Consider the following 17,018-nt stretch of genomic DNA (forward strand, 5'->3'; position numbering starts at 1 on the left):
AGCCTCCCCGGCCCCTCCCGCTACAGCCCCGCCCCTGCGGCCGCCCCGCCCCGCCCCCCCGGGGAAAGGCCACGCCCCCGGGACTAGGCTCCGCCCTCGGGACAAGGGCCCGCGCCCCGGGACGAGGCTCCGCCCCTGGGATGAGCCCCCGCCCCTGGACGAGGCCCCACCCCCTAGACGAGGCCCCGCCCCGGACCGCCCCCGGGTTCAGGGCTCCTCTCTCCCCGGCCCGCCGCGCAGCCAAACCCGGCCTTTGTCTGGGCCCCCAGGCCCCCCCAACTACTCCGCGCGGGCTGCAGCCCAGCGCGGCTCCCCGCCAAACCCGGCCTGGAGTCAGGGATCGGACCAGGGCCGGCGCCCTGCGCCCCGGATCGCCCTCCCTTCACATGCACACCTCTCTCGCACGCCCCCACCGACTCTGGGACCCCCAAATCCATCCGCTCTCGCCGTCACACCCCGCAGACGTGACTCCGCGCAGGCCGCTCTCCAGGACCTTCCAGAACGGCACGCGCTCACCCCAGCGCCCTTCCTACACGGGTCACACACGCTCGAGCCAACGTGGCCTCCTGAGGTCACCTGCACACTCACAACTTCACGCACTAACGCGCTCGGCCACTGTCCGTGAACGCTTGCTCACGCTCACCTGCGTCACCCAACTTTCAGGCGCTGACAGTCCTCACCCACTCAAAAGATCCTTCTCTCCCCTGAAAAGCCACACCTCTACAGGTGATGCACTGGACACAACTCACACTCTCAGTTGCTCACGCTCACAGTCACGTTTTCACACACGCACAGACGTGAATCCCAGTATAGGAAGCTAAATGTCGTCTTCACGCTCAGGTTCCCCTCAAGGTCTCACAGTTCACATATAGACCAACGTTTCTCACATGCCCAGTTCAGTTCAGTTCAGTTCAGTCGCTCACTTGTGTCCGACTCTTTTGCGACCCCGTGAACCGCAGCACGCCAGGCCTCCCTGTCCATCACCAACTCTTGGAGCTTACTCAAACTCATGTCCATCGAGTCAGTGATGCCATCCAACCATCTCATCCTCTGTCGTCCCCTTCTCCCACCTTCAGTCTTTCCCAGCATCAGGGTCTTTTCTAATGAGTCAGTTCTCCGCATCAGATGGTGCACAGCGCCCGCATTTTTTATCTCACACACTAACCACAGTGCCTTACAGAAGACACTCTATATGAAACTGAGTTTCCCCTGACACACCATTTTCCTGTCACTCACAGATCAACTTTGATTCACATAAATCATAACCCTGGTGCCAGAGACACACCAGCCCAGGCCCAGACACAGACAGACACTGCCAAAGCCCCAATCACAGATGCTTGGGACTGACGGCAGTCCCTGATGACACAGACCCACAGACAGCACACGCAGCCCTGACACCAGGCCTCCCCAGGCCGTGGGCTCCTCTGCCTGAAAATTTCCAGCGCAGCCCAGGCTATTGGGTGGAGAGAAAACTGGGATGTGTGAGTGTGTGTGTCACACAGAGGAAAACATTTTGAGTAATGATAGAGGGAGTAGAATAAACCTGAAGTTTCCATTGTTTCCTATGAGAGTTGCTAGGTTCCAGAGACTCGTGGCTGGGTTTTCAGCCAGAATCGAGGTGAGTTGTGGACAGAAGGAAATGCCCAGCTCACTGGGTGGCACCAGGCCTGGCTCCGGAAAGTGTGTTCCCTGTGATAGGGGCCTGCAGGCTTCCAGCCTTCCATCCAGGAGATGAAAAAACACTGGCATCCTGATTGGCACCTGGGGGGTTGAGAAAATATTGGCATTCTCACTGCCAACCTTGATAAATGCCTGTCTCCAAAAGACTAGGAAGCTCCACCCTGTGGGGTGTATCCAGGAGATCAGCTCAGAGCTGTAAGGAGTAGACAGGACATCCACAGTGGTCTGGCAAACTCCCTGGCCCCAACCCAGATGCCAGACACAGCACTGAATCAAGTGTTTCTGCTCAGATAGAAAGGTAGAGGTGGACAGAGGAGGGATCCCTGATCTTGGTGCTTGTGTGTGTGTGTGTTAGTTGCTCAGTCGTGTCCGACTCTTTGCCAGCCCGTAGACTGTAGCCTGCCAGGCTCCTCTGTCCATGGAATTCTCCAGGCAAGAATACTGGAGTGGGTTTCCGTTTCCTTCTTTAGATCTTGGCGCTTGCTGCTAAGTCACTTCAGTCATGTCCGACTGTGCGACCCCATAGATGGGAGCCCAGCAGGCTCCGCCGTCCCTGGGATTCTCCAGGCAAGAACACTGGAGTGGGTTGCCATTTCCTTCTCCAGTGCGTGAAAGTGCAGTCACTCAGTCGTGTCCGACTCCTAGCGACCCCATGGACTGCAGCCTACCAGGCTCCTCCATCCATGGGATTTTCCAGGCAAGAGCATTGGAGTGGGGTGCCATTGCCTTGCGCTTGGTGAACCCCTAATCTACTGAAGGGAAAAGGGAAGATACAGTCCCTGTCCTCAAGTTTTCTCAGTCTGATGGAGAATCCTGTCTGTACCGCCTTGCTGTGCAGTCTTGAACACATTTTTCAACCTTTCCATGACTCCAATCCATCATTTGGACAAGGCAAATAACGTTAAGACCTCAGTCACAGTGCCATTATGAGGATTCAAATGAATTAATATATTCATTTTTAAAAAACAACTGTTTCCTGGGACTTGCCTGGTGGTCCAGTGGTTAAGAATCTGCCTTCCAATGCAGGGGATGTGGGTTCCATCTCTGGTCGAGGAACAAGGATCCCCCATGCTGCAGGGCAACTAAACCTGCGCATAACAACTAGAGAGTCGGCGCACTGCAATGAAAAGATGGTCCCACCTGGCACAGTTAAGACCCCACGTGCCACGTCTAAGACCCAGGGCAGCCAAGTAAATAATAAAATTAAATACTTGGAAAAAAAATCAGTTTGTGGCACATGGTAAGCCCTAAATAAGCAGCAACCATTTCTTTTACCGCTGTTTCTGGGGGCACTCCCAATCTGAAGAGGGAGACACGACTCTGCCCTCAGGGTGCTCCAGTCTGATGGAGGCTCAGTCTCTGCAGCCAGCGTTGCTCCCAGCCTGAAGGCCGGGTGTACCTCTGCCCACCAAGGACTTCTAAAGTCTGATGGGGGAGTCCAGCCTTGCACTTGGGAACTCCCTGTCTGATGAGGAAGGCTACAAAACTCCAATGACTTCAGAGCTGGCAGGTGGCCAGCCTCGGTGGCAGGATTTTTCCAAGGCCTTGCCTGGTCCGTGGAGGGTCAGCATCCGTGACAAATCCCATTTTGTGAGCTGCCTCAGTCTCCGTTCCCTACCTCGGGCCCTTTAAGTCCCAGAGCCTTGGCTTCTTGGGTGATTTGCTCATAAGCAAAGGAAAAGGAGAACAAGTAACTCTTTGTAGATGTGCAGTCAAGACTAAATCTCAGCTATAAGTCTTGCTTCCTAAAAGAGGCTGGGGAAAGAGATGGTAAAGCTGACTAGACTGACAGAAAGGGGGCTGACGTAGAGGGCAGGAAACGTGGCCTGTCGAGAAAGTTCCAGGGTAACTCCACCTACCGGAGGATTGGTCATCCCCCTATTTATTCTGCATCCTCTCCTTCCCACTAAGGGATTTGGCTGGCTCTGTTTTATTTTTGCTGTCCTTGGTATCTTTAGTAAATGTTCTCAAGCTGCTTTGTCTACAGTCTGGCTATCTCCTCATATGGCTTTGAAGAAGAACAAAGGCAAGGCCTTGCAGACGCTAGTTGAGCCAGGGAGGCACCTATAATCACACCGTGTATGTACTCATAGCTCTGGGCACTGGCCACACTCTCTGGGACGGAAACAAGTCAAGTCTCACAGAAAGTTCCTTAGATAAGGAAAGACTACCAGAATCTGGAGAGGCGAGAGCAGCCAAACAATTTGGCTTCTGAAAAACAGGAGTCTGATCTAGGATCTCTAGTCTGATGGGGGAGTACAGACTTCGTGGGTCATCCGTCTGCCACTACAAAACCAATAGAACTCAGCTTCCCCTGGCTTCCTCTCCCACTCCAAATCTTTTCTCTGCCTCAGAGCTTCTCATTCCTCCTGTATTTCTTTATTCATTCAGGGGTGCCATGGACAGTGGGGCGGGTTGTTCACTGAACAAGTGTGTGCAGCCAAGGGAGGCCTGGTGCTAGATCTGCCGGAGGGGATACCTTTTGAGAGCATGACCAAAGGCACCATATGGCCTAGTGGTGGTGCCTCTCATTCAGCAATGAAAGTAAAGATCTGCTATGCACAAGTGTTCCAACGCCCATGTCAGAAAGCAGATGCCGGCAGGGTAAGGATGTGTACTTGGGTGAGAATGTGGAACTGGAAATTGGTGTGAAAGGGAGTGAGGATGGAAGAGAGGGGATGAGATGATGTGGAGAAGAGGAAGAAGATGGGGGAGGACATGGTTCTAAGCAGGCAGTGAAAGATCATGGAGACAGAGGGACGCTTGCAAGGTGGGAAGATGCAGTCCAGGCCAGCTCTCCAGCCACTTGCCTCACCCACTGTGGTCTTTGCACACGTCCTTCCTTCTCCTCCGTAAGTACGACTCTCACCCAAAACCCACCCCCTCTCACCCTGCTGCTCTCTCTCTCTCTGTGTTTTTCTTTTAACTTTCTTTTAGGGTTCAGCTCAAACCTCATGTCACCATAGAAGCCTCCCCAACCTCCCAGACTAGATCGCTCTGCTTTCCCACAACCTCCGTCCCCCATGCTTCTCCTTCTTAACATTTTTGACAATTGCGATCTCTTGGAAGACCATCTAATATGAAGAGTGAAGAGACAGACATAAGGAGGGCAGAGAGCATGACTATCTGGTCTCCACCTTGTTCCCCACTGCATCCCCCAGGGCACAGTGCCTGGCTGAGCGGGCCCTTGTAAACTTTCACCTGAATGAAAGAACAAGTTGGTTCAAGCATGGCACAAGGCGTAAATGTCCCCTTTCTGGTTGTGCTCGGGGCAAAGATCGACTCCCTTCACAGTCTGATTAGCCTTGAATCTCTTTGAATCACAGTCCCAGGCTGTAGGCAAGTGAGTGTATTTCATTACCGCCCTTGGCAGACAAGGAAACTGAGGCCCCAGAGATGAAGCAGCTTGCCTGTATCACACAGTCAGGACAGGATGGAGCCAGGATTTGGGTCTGTGTCTGTCTGTCTAGAACCCGCATTCTGAACTGTTCCCATTTCTGCTTCCCACTGGGTTGTTCTCAGCTCTGCCCAGGCTGAAGTGTGAGGCTTCTGAAAATGACCTTGGGTTTGACCCCCTCTTTCTCCCTCCTGTTATTTCCCCATCACCCTTCATCATTATCAATTGCTTTGTTTGCTAAGCTTCCACCTTGGGGCCCAGGCCCAGAGGAGGGTTCCCACGCTGTACCTCACAGATCACTGGCCCTCTGAGACGCTCTTTGGAAAGGGTGTTCCCTGGTCAAGAAGTTTGGGAGCTCTATTCTCTTTCCTGCACCGTGGCTACCCCAAGGGACCCAACACAAGAAAGTTTCTGAGCAGGCCTCCAGAAAGTCTCCTGTCCAACTCTGCTCAACTCAGCATTCCTCAACATATTTGAGAATGGAACCCATGTGTTTTTTGGAAAAACCTTTCAACATCTCGCAAGATGGTTGTTTCTCAGAACACGCCTTGCAGATACTGCCCCAGAGTCTGGCTCCTGAGCTGACCATAAATGGTCTCTGTAATTTGAATTTGTCCCTGGAGCCCCCACACCCCTCCAGCCAGGCTGGAATTCCTATGGCCTACAGACACCCCCTCACATTCCTGCCCGTGCACCCCTGCTTCAGCTCGAGATGTCTGTGCGGGGGCTGAAAGTTGGAATTCATAAATGTTCATTTTGCTTCCTTTGTCACCACACATACGGGCGTTTTCACCCACTGTGATCGGCATATGCTAAAGATTTCCGGTCTTGCTTTTCTCACTTAACATTTTCATTAAACACAGTTCGATGTGTCAGTCAAGACCAGGGCTACTTAAAAATGGCTCTGTGGACCGGTGCCAGTCCCCAAACTGTGTATTACCAGTCTGAGACAAGATAAGAAGCTTGCTCAGAGTGTAACTCGACTATGTCAGTTAAGCACTTTGTTTAGCTCAGCTGACACTATTTTTTTCTTGAAATACTTGGTCCGTTTTGGAAGCAGCACATAGATTTACAATCTGGTATAAGCTCTTCATTGCAGATGGTAATTGTTAGCAATCTGTGGGCCAGCGACTCTGAACTGACTTTGCACATAATATTTCTAATACTTATTTGACATCTTGTCTCGTCACCACACCATCGTTCATTAACCCTATCCCATCATTGGATACTTGGGCTATCTCTAGGTCTCTGTAGAGCTTCCCCGGTAGCTCAGATGGTAAACAATCTGCCTGCAAAGCAGGAGACCCGGGTTTGATTCCTAGATCAGGAAGATCCCCTGGAGAAGGAAATGGCAGCCCACTCCAGTATTCTTGCCTAGAGAATTTCATGAACAGAGGAGCCTGGTGGGCTACAGCCCATGGGGTCACCAAGAGTCGGACATGACTAAGCGATTAGCACGCACACACCAACACCAGGTCTCCGTGATTCATAAAGTGTTGCTATGAGCAGATACGTACACGTCTGTGGGTTTGCTTTTTGCAGTTCCTTCGGGAGCTTAGGGACCACAGATCTGAGGCCAGAGAGGTGGGGCAGCCTGCTCAGGGTCACAAGTGGCAGCAGCCGGCCTCCCGCTCAGGCCTCCGGACCCCGGCCCCTCGCCCCCTCCCCCGGCCTGCACTGCCCTTCCCACTGGGCAGATTTCCGTCCCTTTCACGCTTTTCTTTGCTGGGCTCTGTGCCCTCTGCAGTGTTCCCACATGTTGTCTTTGGGAGCTTGAGAGAAATCCTTTTGGAATGTCCTGTGCCTTCTCCCTGAGTTCCCGGCTTTGTTCAATTGTTGATGAGAAATTCCTGCCTTGTTGGGAGGGGCCCAGGAGGCTGTTAAAAGAGTTTGCCAAAAATGGTGGTACCAATTCGGGCAGAACACACATTGGGGGCTCTGCCTCTCCCCATATTTCAACTTAAAAAAGGACCATGTGGTGGGGAGGGTGTTGCCCACTCCTATTTCCTCTGTAGAGCAAGCAGCAGTAGAGCAATGCTCAGACAGAAGAGATAGGGAGGGATAAAGTGGGCCTCAGGAATGAGGGCTGGGTGGGCCAAGGCTTAGAGGGTTAGCGTCAGAGATGAGGAAAGATAAGGGTGGGGTGAGGTTAGGAGTAGGATGAGTGTGTCTCTCCAACACGCATCATGGTAACACAATGCATTTATTTTCTAGAAGCATAGCATCGTTCTATCAAATGATCTGTTTGAAAAGGGCCACATTGGATTGTTTTAAATAAACAAAAGGAATTCTAATATCATGCAACTATACTTGGTGTTACCAAAGGATGCAGGGACCAGTGGATTAGGCAATTGAGACCACAGGTGGGCTTTCAGGAAATTTCTCCCTTTACTATTTCCTGGGAAGAGCAAGTTTCGGGTGAATGCTCCCCCTGTTCAGAACACTGGTGCTGGGAGCAGCCCAAACCTCCGGGGTTAAATACCATCTTTGCTTTGTCTAAATTTCTACATACTCTGAAGGCTATGATTTCCCCCTCTTTCTCCTGGAATCTGTTCAATAAATACTAAGAAAGAAATTGTAATTTGGATGGAAAGGGCATTATGTTGAGGGACTGAGCCCTGGGGTGGAATCCCAGCTCTGCTATTTACCAGTTGCTGGGGTTTGGGCATGTCATTTCTCTCTCTGAGCCTCAGTTTCCCCCTCCGTCAAATGGGTACTAACCTAGGCTCGCAAGGAAAAGAGTTCTGTGAGTCTATGTTTTAGGTCTTGGCGGCATGTCTGACAGACGGTGTGGGTGCTCAATGATAGTGACATACGTCTGTAGGTGTGAAGAACTTTCCTGGGCCACCCTCAGCCTCGGAGACACTTGCGCCGCTCCGTACACAGCCTGGACGGCACGGCAGGTTCCTGCGTTGTTCTGCAACTGGTATGTGACTTCCTGTTTACATGGTTCCTACAGAGGCATGGCTTGAGCAGTGGGCCTGGGGGACTCCCTGTGGCCTCTGCATGGCCACACAGAGCAGAGGGCCTTCTCTACTAAGAGCCTTCTTTTCTCCGGACTTGGGCTGAGTGACTGCTGGGATAGAACCCTGAGTACTGAGTTTCTACCCTGAGTAACAGTAAGGCCAGCACAGAGATCCTGTCCCTTTCGGGTACCATCCAATGCTGAACCTTCAAACTTGAGCACCCACTATGTACTGAGCTCTGCACTGACATCTCTCGTTCATTGATCACCTGTTGTATACATTTGCAGAGCACCTCGTTCTTGCAAGATGCTGTAATCCTGAAGATAATTACTGGGTTGGACACAAAGTTAGTTTGGTTTTTTTCTATTAAGATGTTATGGAAAAAAACCTGAATGAATTTTTGTGGCCAACCTAATATTATTATTGAGTGCCTGCTTGGCACATAGTACTCTCTAATCAAAATGATCATTCTTTTAAGAGCCCCTGTGTTCTATGCCTATAACCATCTTCATCATAATCATTTGTACCTGACCACTCTGCGCCTCAGCTTCCTCATCTATATAATAGGGGCAATTCTTCCTTGAATGATCAATGAGATGATTGAGTTAATACACACAGAGCATTTGAAACGATGCCTGGAGTATATTGAAGAGCTTAATAAATGTTGGCTGTCATGATTAATATTATCAGTTATTGAACATCAATTATATGTGGGACACTGTCATTATTCTGAAAGTAATAATAATTAAGGTTTTCAGTTTCAGTTCAGTTGCTCAATCGTGTCCGACTCTTTGTGACCCCATGGACTGCAGCATGCCAGGCTTCCCTGTCCATCACCAACTCCTGGAGCTTACTCAAACTCACGTCCATCAAGTCAGTGATGCTATCCAGCCATCTCATCCTCTGTTGTCCCCTTCTCCTCCTGCCTTCAATCTTTCCCAGCATCAGGGTCTTTTCTCGTGAGTCAGTAGTACTAATAGGCTCCTCCATCCATGGGATTTTCCAGGCAAGAGCACTGGAGTGGGGTGCCATTACCTTCTCTGATAGTTAAGGGTACTGGACACCTATTGGGCATGAGGCCTTGTTGTTGTTGTTCGGTCGCTCAGTCGTGTCTGACTCTTTGCCACCCACGGACTGCAGGATGCCAGGCTTCCCTGTCCTTCACTATCTCCTAGAGTTTGCTCAGACTCATGTCCATTGAGTCGGTGATGCCATCCAACCATCTCGTCCTCTGTCGTCCCCTTCTTCTCCTGCCCTCAATCTTTCCCAGCATCAGGGTCTTTTCCAACGCCTTTTCAATTACGAGGCCTCATAATCCACATCAATATAATAACTGAGGCCCACCTGTGAGCCAGAACTGGACTAGATACTGGAGACCCCAAGAACAGAGTCCTGGGCAAAGGCATTATAATCTGACAGGGTGAAATTGGACAGTGTTGAAGGTGGGCATCTCTGGGAGAATCAGAGGTGACTCTTAGGCAAATATGGGCTTAGACCAAGAAGGGGAAGCCTTGGAGTGGCCAGACATATGGTTTAGGAATCAGGACACCCGAACTATCTCTTGAGCTGGACCTAAATGGAACCCAATGAGCTATATTCCTTTGAATGTTCACCTGGGGAATGGGTTACTGGGGGCCTGAGAACCCACCAGACAAAGGCCAAAGTCTTCTTCCTGGGGAGAGAAGGGATGCAAGAGCAGAGGAAAGAGTGGCTGCCCTGCTGAGCTTTGGAGCCCGGGGGGATCTTCCTGGTCCTCCAGAGATGGAACAAAAGTGGAGGTGAAGTCAATGGGCTAGGGGTTCGGTGCCTCCTTGCTTCCTCTGCCCTGGGACCACTGTGTCAGTCTCATGGAGATTCATACTTGCCGCCTTGTCTGCCTGGCCACAGGGCTCAGGCACAGCCAGCACCTCCTCTAAGAGCCATGGAACCTGGTCAATCTCTGGGTTCTGCATTATTTCAAGGTTAGCCCACTCCATATTCTTAGTTGCTTTTATTGGCCCTCAACTCCTGCAAGAAGGGACTGGGCCTGAAATTCAGAGTCACAAAGAAATGGGGCCTGAACAGCCCCTGGGCAGCCTGGGAAGATGGTCAGGACTGAGGAATTCTCGGGTGGAGGCACCCTCAATTCTCAGCTCGGGAAGCTCCAGGCCTGGCTTGGGCCTAGGACGAGAGAGTCAGAAATATCTAAGTCTGAGGTCCCTTAAGAGACCATCACAACAACCCCACTCATGTTACAGAAGGGGAAACAGAAGCCTGGAGAGGGGAAGTGATGTCCCCAAGGTCTCAGGGCAGGCGGGTGGCCAAAAGAGTCTGGAATCCAGTCTCTAGAGTGCTTTATGCAGGAAGATGGTGAATAACTGGGCGCCTTGTGGGGCCTGATTCTTCAGCACCCAAATCAACTGAGTCTCTGAAGGTTTAGAGCCCTGAGTGGCCCAGAGAACGTTTTCCCAGACAGTGCCACCAAGAAATTTGGGACTACCTCATTCTGACCCTTCCAGCCCTTACCTGGCCTTACAGACCGCTCTCTGCAGAGTATCCCAGGAGGGGGACGCCCATTCACCTGCAACCGTCCCTGCTTGACTGTTCCAGTGCATCTCACATTCGCCATCAAGGTTTCCTCTACATCCACCCTGGACCCTGGTCGTTAAAACCTCATCTTTAAAAGAACAAAAATAGAGGCTTCTCTGGCAGTCCAGTGGTTAAGATCCATGCTTCCATGGCAAGGGGCACGGATGTTAGCCCTGGTCAGGGAACCAAGATTTCTCATCCCGCATGCCTCAGTCCAAAAAAAAAGACACAAAAGAACAAAAAGACAGAAAGCACTTAGAACAGCGCCTGCCACGTTGTAAGTGCTCTGTGAGGGTTTGCTATCATCGTCCTCATCTCATCCTTACTACTGCTTCTACCTTTCTGCTCACATGGAGCTGTGCTAAAATCAATGACAATCCTGAAAGAAAAAGAATATGAATAGGGAATCAGCAACAATCCTTTAAACAAACAAACAAAAAAAGAATGTGAATAGTGGTTGGGAATGAACAGCCTCAGCCAAGGCTAGGAAGCTTCCTGGCCTCACTTCAAGTGATTCATTCAAGATATGAACTAGAGATCCCAACCTCAGATCTGTGGGCCTCACACATTCAGCCTGCAAACGCTCTTGTTCAGCCCTCAGAACACTATATTTTTGTTTTCGTTTTGTTGTGTTTTGGCCATGCCACATGGCATATGGGATCTTAGTTCCCCAATTAGGGATTGAATCTGTGCCCTCTGCAATGGAAGCGTGGAATCTTAACCACGGGTGAAAGTCACTCAGTCGTGTCTGACTCTTTATAACCCCACAGACTATAGAGTCGATGGGATTCTCCAGGTCAGAATAAGAGTGGGTAGGTGTTCCCTTCTCCAGGGGATCTTCCCAACCCAGGGATTGAACCCAGGTCTCCTGCATTGCAGGCGAATTCTTTACCGACGGAGCTATCAGGGAAGCCCCTTAACCATTGGACCACCAGGGAAATCCCGGCACCGTGATATTTTCAAATCTGTTGCTAACATATAGAAAACCAGATTCCTGGGTTCTCTTGAAAAGGCAACCACCTGTTTGAGAGCTGGGTTTAGATGAGGTATCCCCCTCTCCACCTAGTGGGTGGTCTCCACCACTGCCTACCACCCGCCCCCTTCACCCATTCACCTTGACCTTCCCAATCTTGTAGGTCCTTAAGTGTATATCCCCTCCATCTAAATGGCTTCCCCTCACCCCAGTGGAGGCTTGGAGGAGCATTTTGCCACAGACAATTTATTTTCCGCAACCGCGACCGGATGGACATGTGCCCTCTTCGCGGTTGGTGTCGATGTCACCACCAGCTGGAGGGCTTAGAGATGGGCTCCGGGGCTCTGCAGCCCGAGCGGATTGCTTCCCAGAACTTGGGCAGGCGACCTAAGGAAAAGATCCCGTTGCCGAACAGAGGGAGCTCAGGCAGCTTTATCCCCGGCCTCTGGGGCAGGATGGGAGTGAGGTTCCGGCTCTGAAACCCGCGAAAGCAGCTCGTGTTGGCGGAGTTATCCACGTACTGCACAGCGTTGACAGCCCTTCCGGGCGGCACCACGGTGGTGCTGCCGCAGGGGTAGTCGAAGGCCGCCGCTCTGCTGCTGTGGTTACAGTAACTGCGCGGGCAGGCGTGGTCCAGATGGTCCAGGTGGATGGAGTTGGCGGCGCGTTCCAGATAGTTGGCTGCAAGCCTCGGCAGGTTCAGGGACTTAGGGTAGTTGCTGTAGAAGGCATTGGTGGATCTGTCGAGGTAGCTGATACCTTTGATGAGCTGATCCAGGAAGGTGGGGTTAGAGGGACCCAAGGGACGATCTGTACAGAGCAGGCAGTGGGGGTTGCTGCGACACATGGGCTTTCTGGCCACCTTGGGGCCCTTGGCCAGGTGGCTTGTCTCCACGCACTTGGAGTTGTAGGGCCGGCCCATGCAGATTCTCCTCAACGGCAGTCTGGGGGAGCCCGGGGTGTCGGTGGGCTCTGAAGGGTTGCTGCTGGCCTCGGAGCCGCTCGGGGTCCGAGAGCACTTGAGGTTGCTTGCCCCGGTCATGCTGGGGCCGTGGGGCCAGCCTGGAGTCTGGGCCATGAAGGACACATTGCGGTTGCCGGTGCTGGGACGGCCTGCTTGGTGTCCAGACATTGTCGCGGGCAGGCGGACGAAGCTTCGTGGTACAGAACTGCTGAAATCTCACCTAGAGGCTGGTTCCCTGGGCCTGACGGGGAGAGAGCTGGGTCAGCTCTCCTCGGCTCAGGTGTTCCTCTCCCCATCTTCCTCCCAGGCCCAGGGATTTTTCAAACGAGAAAGCAGGCCCCATGTTCTTCAGAAAGCACAAAGGGCAAGAGATGGGGAGGAAGGCAAGACACTGAGAACAATGGAAATCAGAGGACCCCTAGAAAAAGTGGGGCAGTCTGCTTTTTCCTTTCTCTGTAGCCCACATTCTGAAATTCCCATTCACCTTTTAAGCAGGGACTCCAGAAGACCACAGAGTCAAAGGACTAAGTCTCTAATGGTGAAATTCGAGGCACCAAGACACACATTCTTTGGAGTAACATCAGTTAATCACCCACTACACCGCACACCCTGCTACTGAACAATATGTCTTAGAAGCGATGCGGTATATGTGCTTTTTCTTTGCCAGTCCTTTGCTTGTTCCTTACTTGTGAGTCTTAACTACAAACCCAGAAGGCAGTCATTATTCTATTCCTATCTGACAGATGGGGGAAACTGAGGCTCAGAGGGTTGACGTGGCTTGCCTCAGATCACATAGCTTGTGAGTGGTGGGGGCCAAGGTACTATCTTGAGTGTATCTGATGACCCCTAAAAGATGATGCCGTGTTGTTGGGGGTGACTTTGTCCTCACCAGCAGTCTACTGAGGAAGAGTTCTCATCTCACCTGTTGGATAGGGGCACCAATCGGGAAAACCAGATGGGGAGGGGTGCTTGCTAACCCTGTAACTAAGTTGATCTTGACTTCACGAACCCCAAGGGGAGGGGCAAGGAGATGCTGTAAGTCTACAGTGGGACTTGTGGGACAGAAGTTTCCAGAGTACAGTATTTGGTCTTCATCTTCTCTGATGAAGGGAGATGATCTCATCCACCCCACAAAAGAAGGGTTCTTGGGGTTCCTCCCGGTCTGAAAGTGGACACTTCACAGGGACTAGGGCCTGACCAGGCTCTGGCCCAGGTCACCCTGCTTCCTGTCCTGGGGCCTGCCCAGGTGGCAGGAGCCCCAGCCCCATTCCGTTTGTCCCCCAGGTCCCCAGTACCCCCCGTTTCCAGAAGGAAGGCTCTGATTTCTGTCCCCCAGACTGCCAGCTTGATGCTAATTTTCCACTTCTGCCTGGTGAGAACGGAGCAGTATTTGAACCTGTCCCACCCAGGAAACAGCTGCCCGCTCCTCTCCCAGCCCACAGCCCCTCAGCTGCCCTTGTCCTTTGGGTCTGAATCGCGTGGAATGCCCAGACTCTCGCTTCTTCCATCCCAGGTCGAGCCCCACCCCAGCTCGTCCTCCGGATGTAGGGGAGACGCCAGCGGGCTGCCCCCCATGGGCCCTCCCTTCTGGGCGGGCTGGGCCCTCTCCCCGGCTCCCTCTACCTTCAGGAGGTAGATGACTTAGCCCTCCTCTTGCTCTTCACTGGGGAATACCCTGATGCCGCCATTCCAGACTCCTGGCCATGTCATAGAATCACAGAACCCTGGAGCGAGGAGGGCCTCCAGGGGTCAACCTGGTCAGGCTCCTGCCTTAGAGCTAGTGCTGCGTTAAGCTCTCCAGGACAGATGGGCCCTATTTTTAAAGTGAGGCTGGGGTGGACGTTTTCCAGTGTCCCCTGTTGTTTTTCTAGCGTTTAATTATGCTGAGAGTCAGGGAGTTCTTTGCAGGGCCTGATATAACTCTCGTTGGCTGTGGTCAGCATCAATTTTCTTTTCTCATTGGGTCAGCAAACATTTGCTGAGTCTCCCTAAAGAGCTGTCCCTTTGAATGACCCAGAACATGGCAGCACTTGCTTTTCTCCCTTCTAGCCTGGTCCTCATACAGTCAGCCCTTCTGGGTTGAGTCCCTACTATGCAGTGGGCTACAGCCTAAAGATTCCTTTCAGAGCTCCTGTGACCTCCCCTCCCTGGTGCATACCGGGCATCTTGTACATATCTGTCGGATGCATCGACAAGATCCCCCTTTGAGAGCTCCTGGTGCTCGGCCTCCATTGTTTCCTTCCTGCAAGTAATGAAAATACCCTCTTACTTTCTATTTTGAAAAACATTAAAAAATATTCACTTACTGAAAACTTACAAGATAATGAAGTCCCATAGACTCTGCATTCCAATCTACTAATTATTAATTTTCGTCACATTTAGCACCATACACACATGTGTGTGTGGATTATTATTATTTTGAGAGTCAGTTGCAGACAACAGCAGCGGAATACTTCCGCATGTATCTCCTACAAGCTGAGAGAACAAGGACATCTTCTTACATATCCAGTTATCAAAATGTATCCAGTTATCCAGTTATCTCACGTATCCAGGATAATTAACATTGATACAGAGCTATTAGCTAATACACAGTCCACAATTTACCAATTATTTCCTCCGATGGTCTCTATGACAGCTATGTCCCCAGTCCAGAAGCCAATACGTGATCAGACATTGACTTTAGTTTTCAGATCTCTTTGGTTTCCTTCAGCCTGGAAGTCCCTCAGTCTTGATCTTTTATGACATGAATAGCTTTGAAGAGCACAGGCAAATTGTTTAGGAGAATGTTCTCCCATTTGGGTTTAGCTGCAAGATGGCAAAGCACATACACACAAAAGCCTCCCTGGGACAGTCCCGGCTCATAACCTCTGAGAGTGAAGGGCCTTTTGCTCTGGGGCGGGGTGGTTATAGCCACGGCAACAGGGAGCTGGGGGGAGGGCTCAGAGGGACCCCCCAGAAGGAGGAAGAAGGGTGTAGGGAAACTCAGGGGCAGAGAAGCGATGGCAACCGTTCCCTTGTGGGGCCTCAGCCAGATCTGATCCTGCCCTGGGCCGGGGGCCGGGCAGGCGGGCAGACGGCCAGTAAGCGGGCTGGGCCTCTGCGTATTTGTCCTGAAGGTACCCAGGCGCCGAGATCACTGGCCATTTCTGGCCTGGGCACTAAGAGCCTCTGGAAATAGCTCCAGGACAATTATTTCAGGAGGAATGTGCTATTCCCCCATCTTCTCAGAAAGCCAGGCTGGGTCCCATAAGATCAAGAATGTCCGCCTCTGGCCTCCCCGAACTCCAGGGGATCCTGAGGTCCCCTGGGGGCCACAGTGGTCTTCAGAGCTGGGGAGGCTGGGAGGCCAGGATGGGGTTGAGCAGACGAAAAGCGCCCTTCCCCATGCAGGGAGGGGTGGTTCTGTCCTCAGATCCTGGGCTCTCAGGGCCCAGCCTGGAGTCAGGCTTGGCCGGCGGGGGTCCAGCTGACTCTAAGCCCTGGGACACAGGAAGGGGAGGGGAGGGGAGCTGCCCACCCCATCTTCTACCCAGACCCACCCCTGAGAAACTGACGTGGTAGAGCGCTCAGAATGTGCCAACGAACCTGACGTTGTCAGATCCCGGTCATCGCATCCACCCTGTCATCTACTCCTCGTAGCACTGAAAGGTTGTTGTTGAGTCACGCGAATACACCAGGATTCTTGGCCCCCGGAGGAGAAGAATTCAATCCGGGGCCAGAGACGAGGCTTGATCGCTCAGAGCTTTTGTGTTATAAAGTTTTATTAAAGTATAAAGGAGATAGAGAAAGCTTCTGACATAGGCATCAGAAGGGGGCAGAAAGAGTACCCCCCTGCTAGTCTTTAGCTGGATGTTATATAGTCACTAGCAGTCTGTTAATGAAAGAAAGGAGTGTCTTAAAATTCAGAATGGCACCAGGCCCCTCACCCATAAGATGCATTTTGGGATAATCTTGGCACCAAATGGTTTATCCTGGGCCATAAAATGATTAACTTGAATCTTGAAGAAGGGCAGACCACCATACAAATAGTTTCATTTACATAGATTAGGGGAACAATATCCATACTGGTTTGTCAAGTAGGTTCTGGGCCAAGAGGCAGAACCGACTTGGAGACAGAGTTTGGGGTAAAGGCATAGTACATTAGCATAGCTTAAGACAAACATTTCCATAAGAAAAAGGCATTGGTTATCTCTAGATTCGAGAATAGCTAACTTCAGGCGAAGCCGGGTGTCATTATGGCAACACAGTATTTTAAGAGAAACCTCCCTTTAAATTTGTATAGAGAAGGAAAAAATATTGCTAGTTTGTTTCCTCCTGCCGCTTAAGAGAGATAAAAATGTCGGACACTTGCAGGCTATTTCCTCTATTTGGAGACCCCTGGCCTTCCTGCCTGTTACCCTCTCAGCACCCTGGGAGGTAGGGGTTTTGCCTTCCAGATGACGTCCTTGAGGCTCAGAGAGAGCAACAGGC

General features: G+C 51.6%; 1 protein-coding gene across 1 annotated transcript; it reads right to left on the reverse strand.

Annotated features, from left to right (window-relative positions):
- Nucleotides 1–11,888: 11,888 nt before the first annotated feature.
- On the reverse strand, nt 11,889–12,728 carry LOC102267338 (hypothetical protein). Its single transcript, XM_014481277.2, has one exon. The coding sequence runs from the start codon at nt 12,714–12,716 to the stop codon at nt 11,889–11,891; it is 828 nt and encodes a 275-aa protein (XP_014336763.1). The 5' UTR covers nt 12,717–12,728.
- Between the last annotated feature and the right edge of the window lie 4,290 nt (nt 12,729–17,018).

Source organism: Bos mutus, chromosome 2, assembly GCF_027580195.1.
Source record: "Bos mutus isolate GX-2022 chromosome 2, NWIPB_WYAK_1.1, whole genome shotgun sequence".
Classification (NCBI taxonomy): domain Eukaryota; kingdom Metazoa; phylum Chordata; class Mammalia; order Artiodactyla; family Bovidae; genus Bos; species Bos mutus.

Excerpts from the sequence above, each read along its gene's own strand:
- LOC102267338 (XM_014481277.2), bottom strand. The coding sequence starts at position 12,716 with ATGTCTGGACACCAAGCAGGCCGTCCCAGCACCGGCAACCGCAATGTG.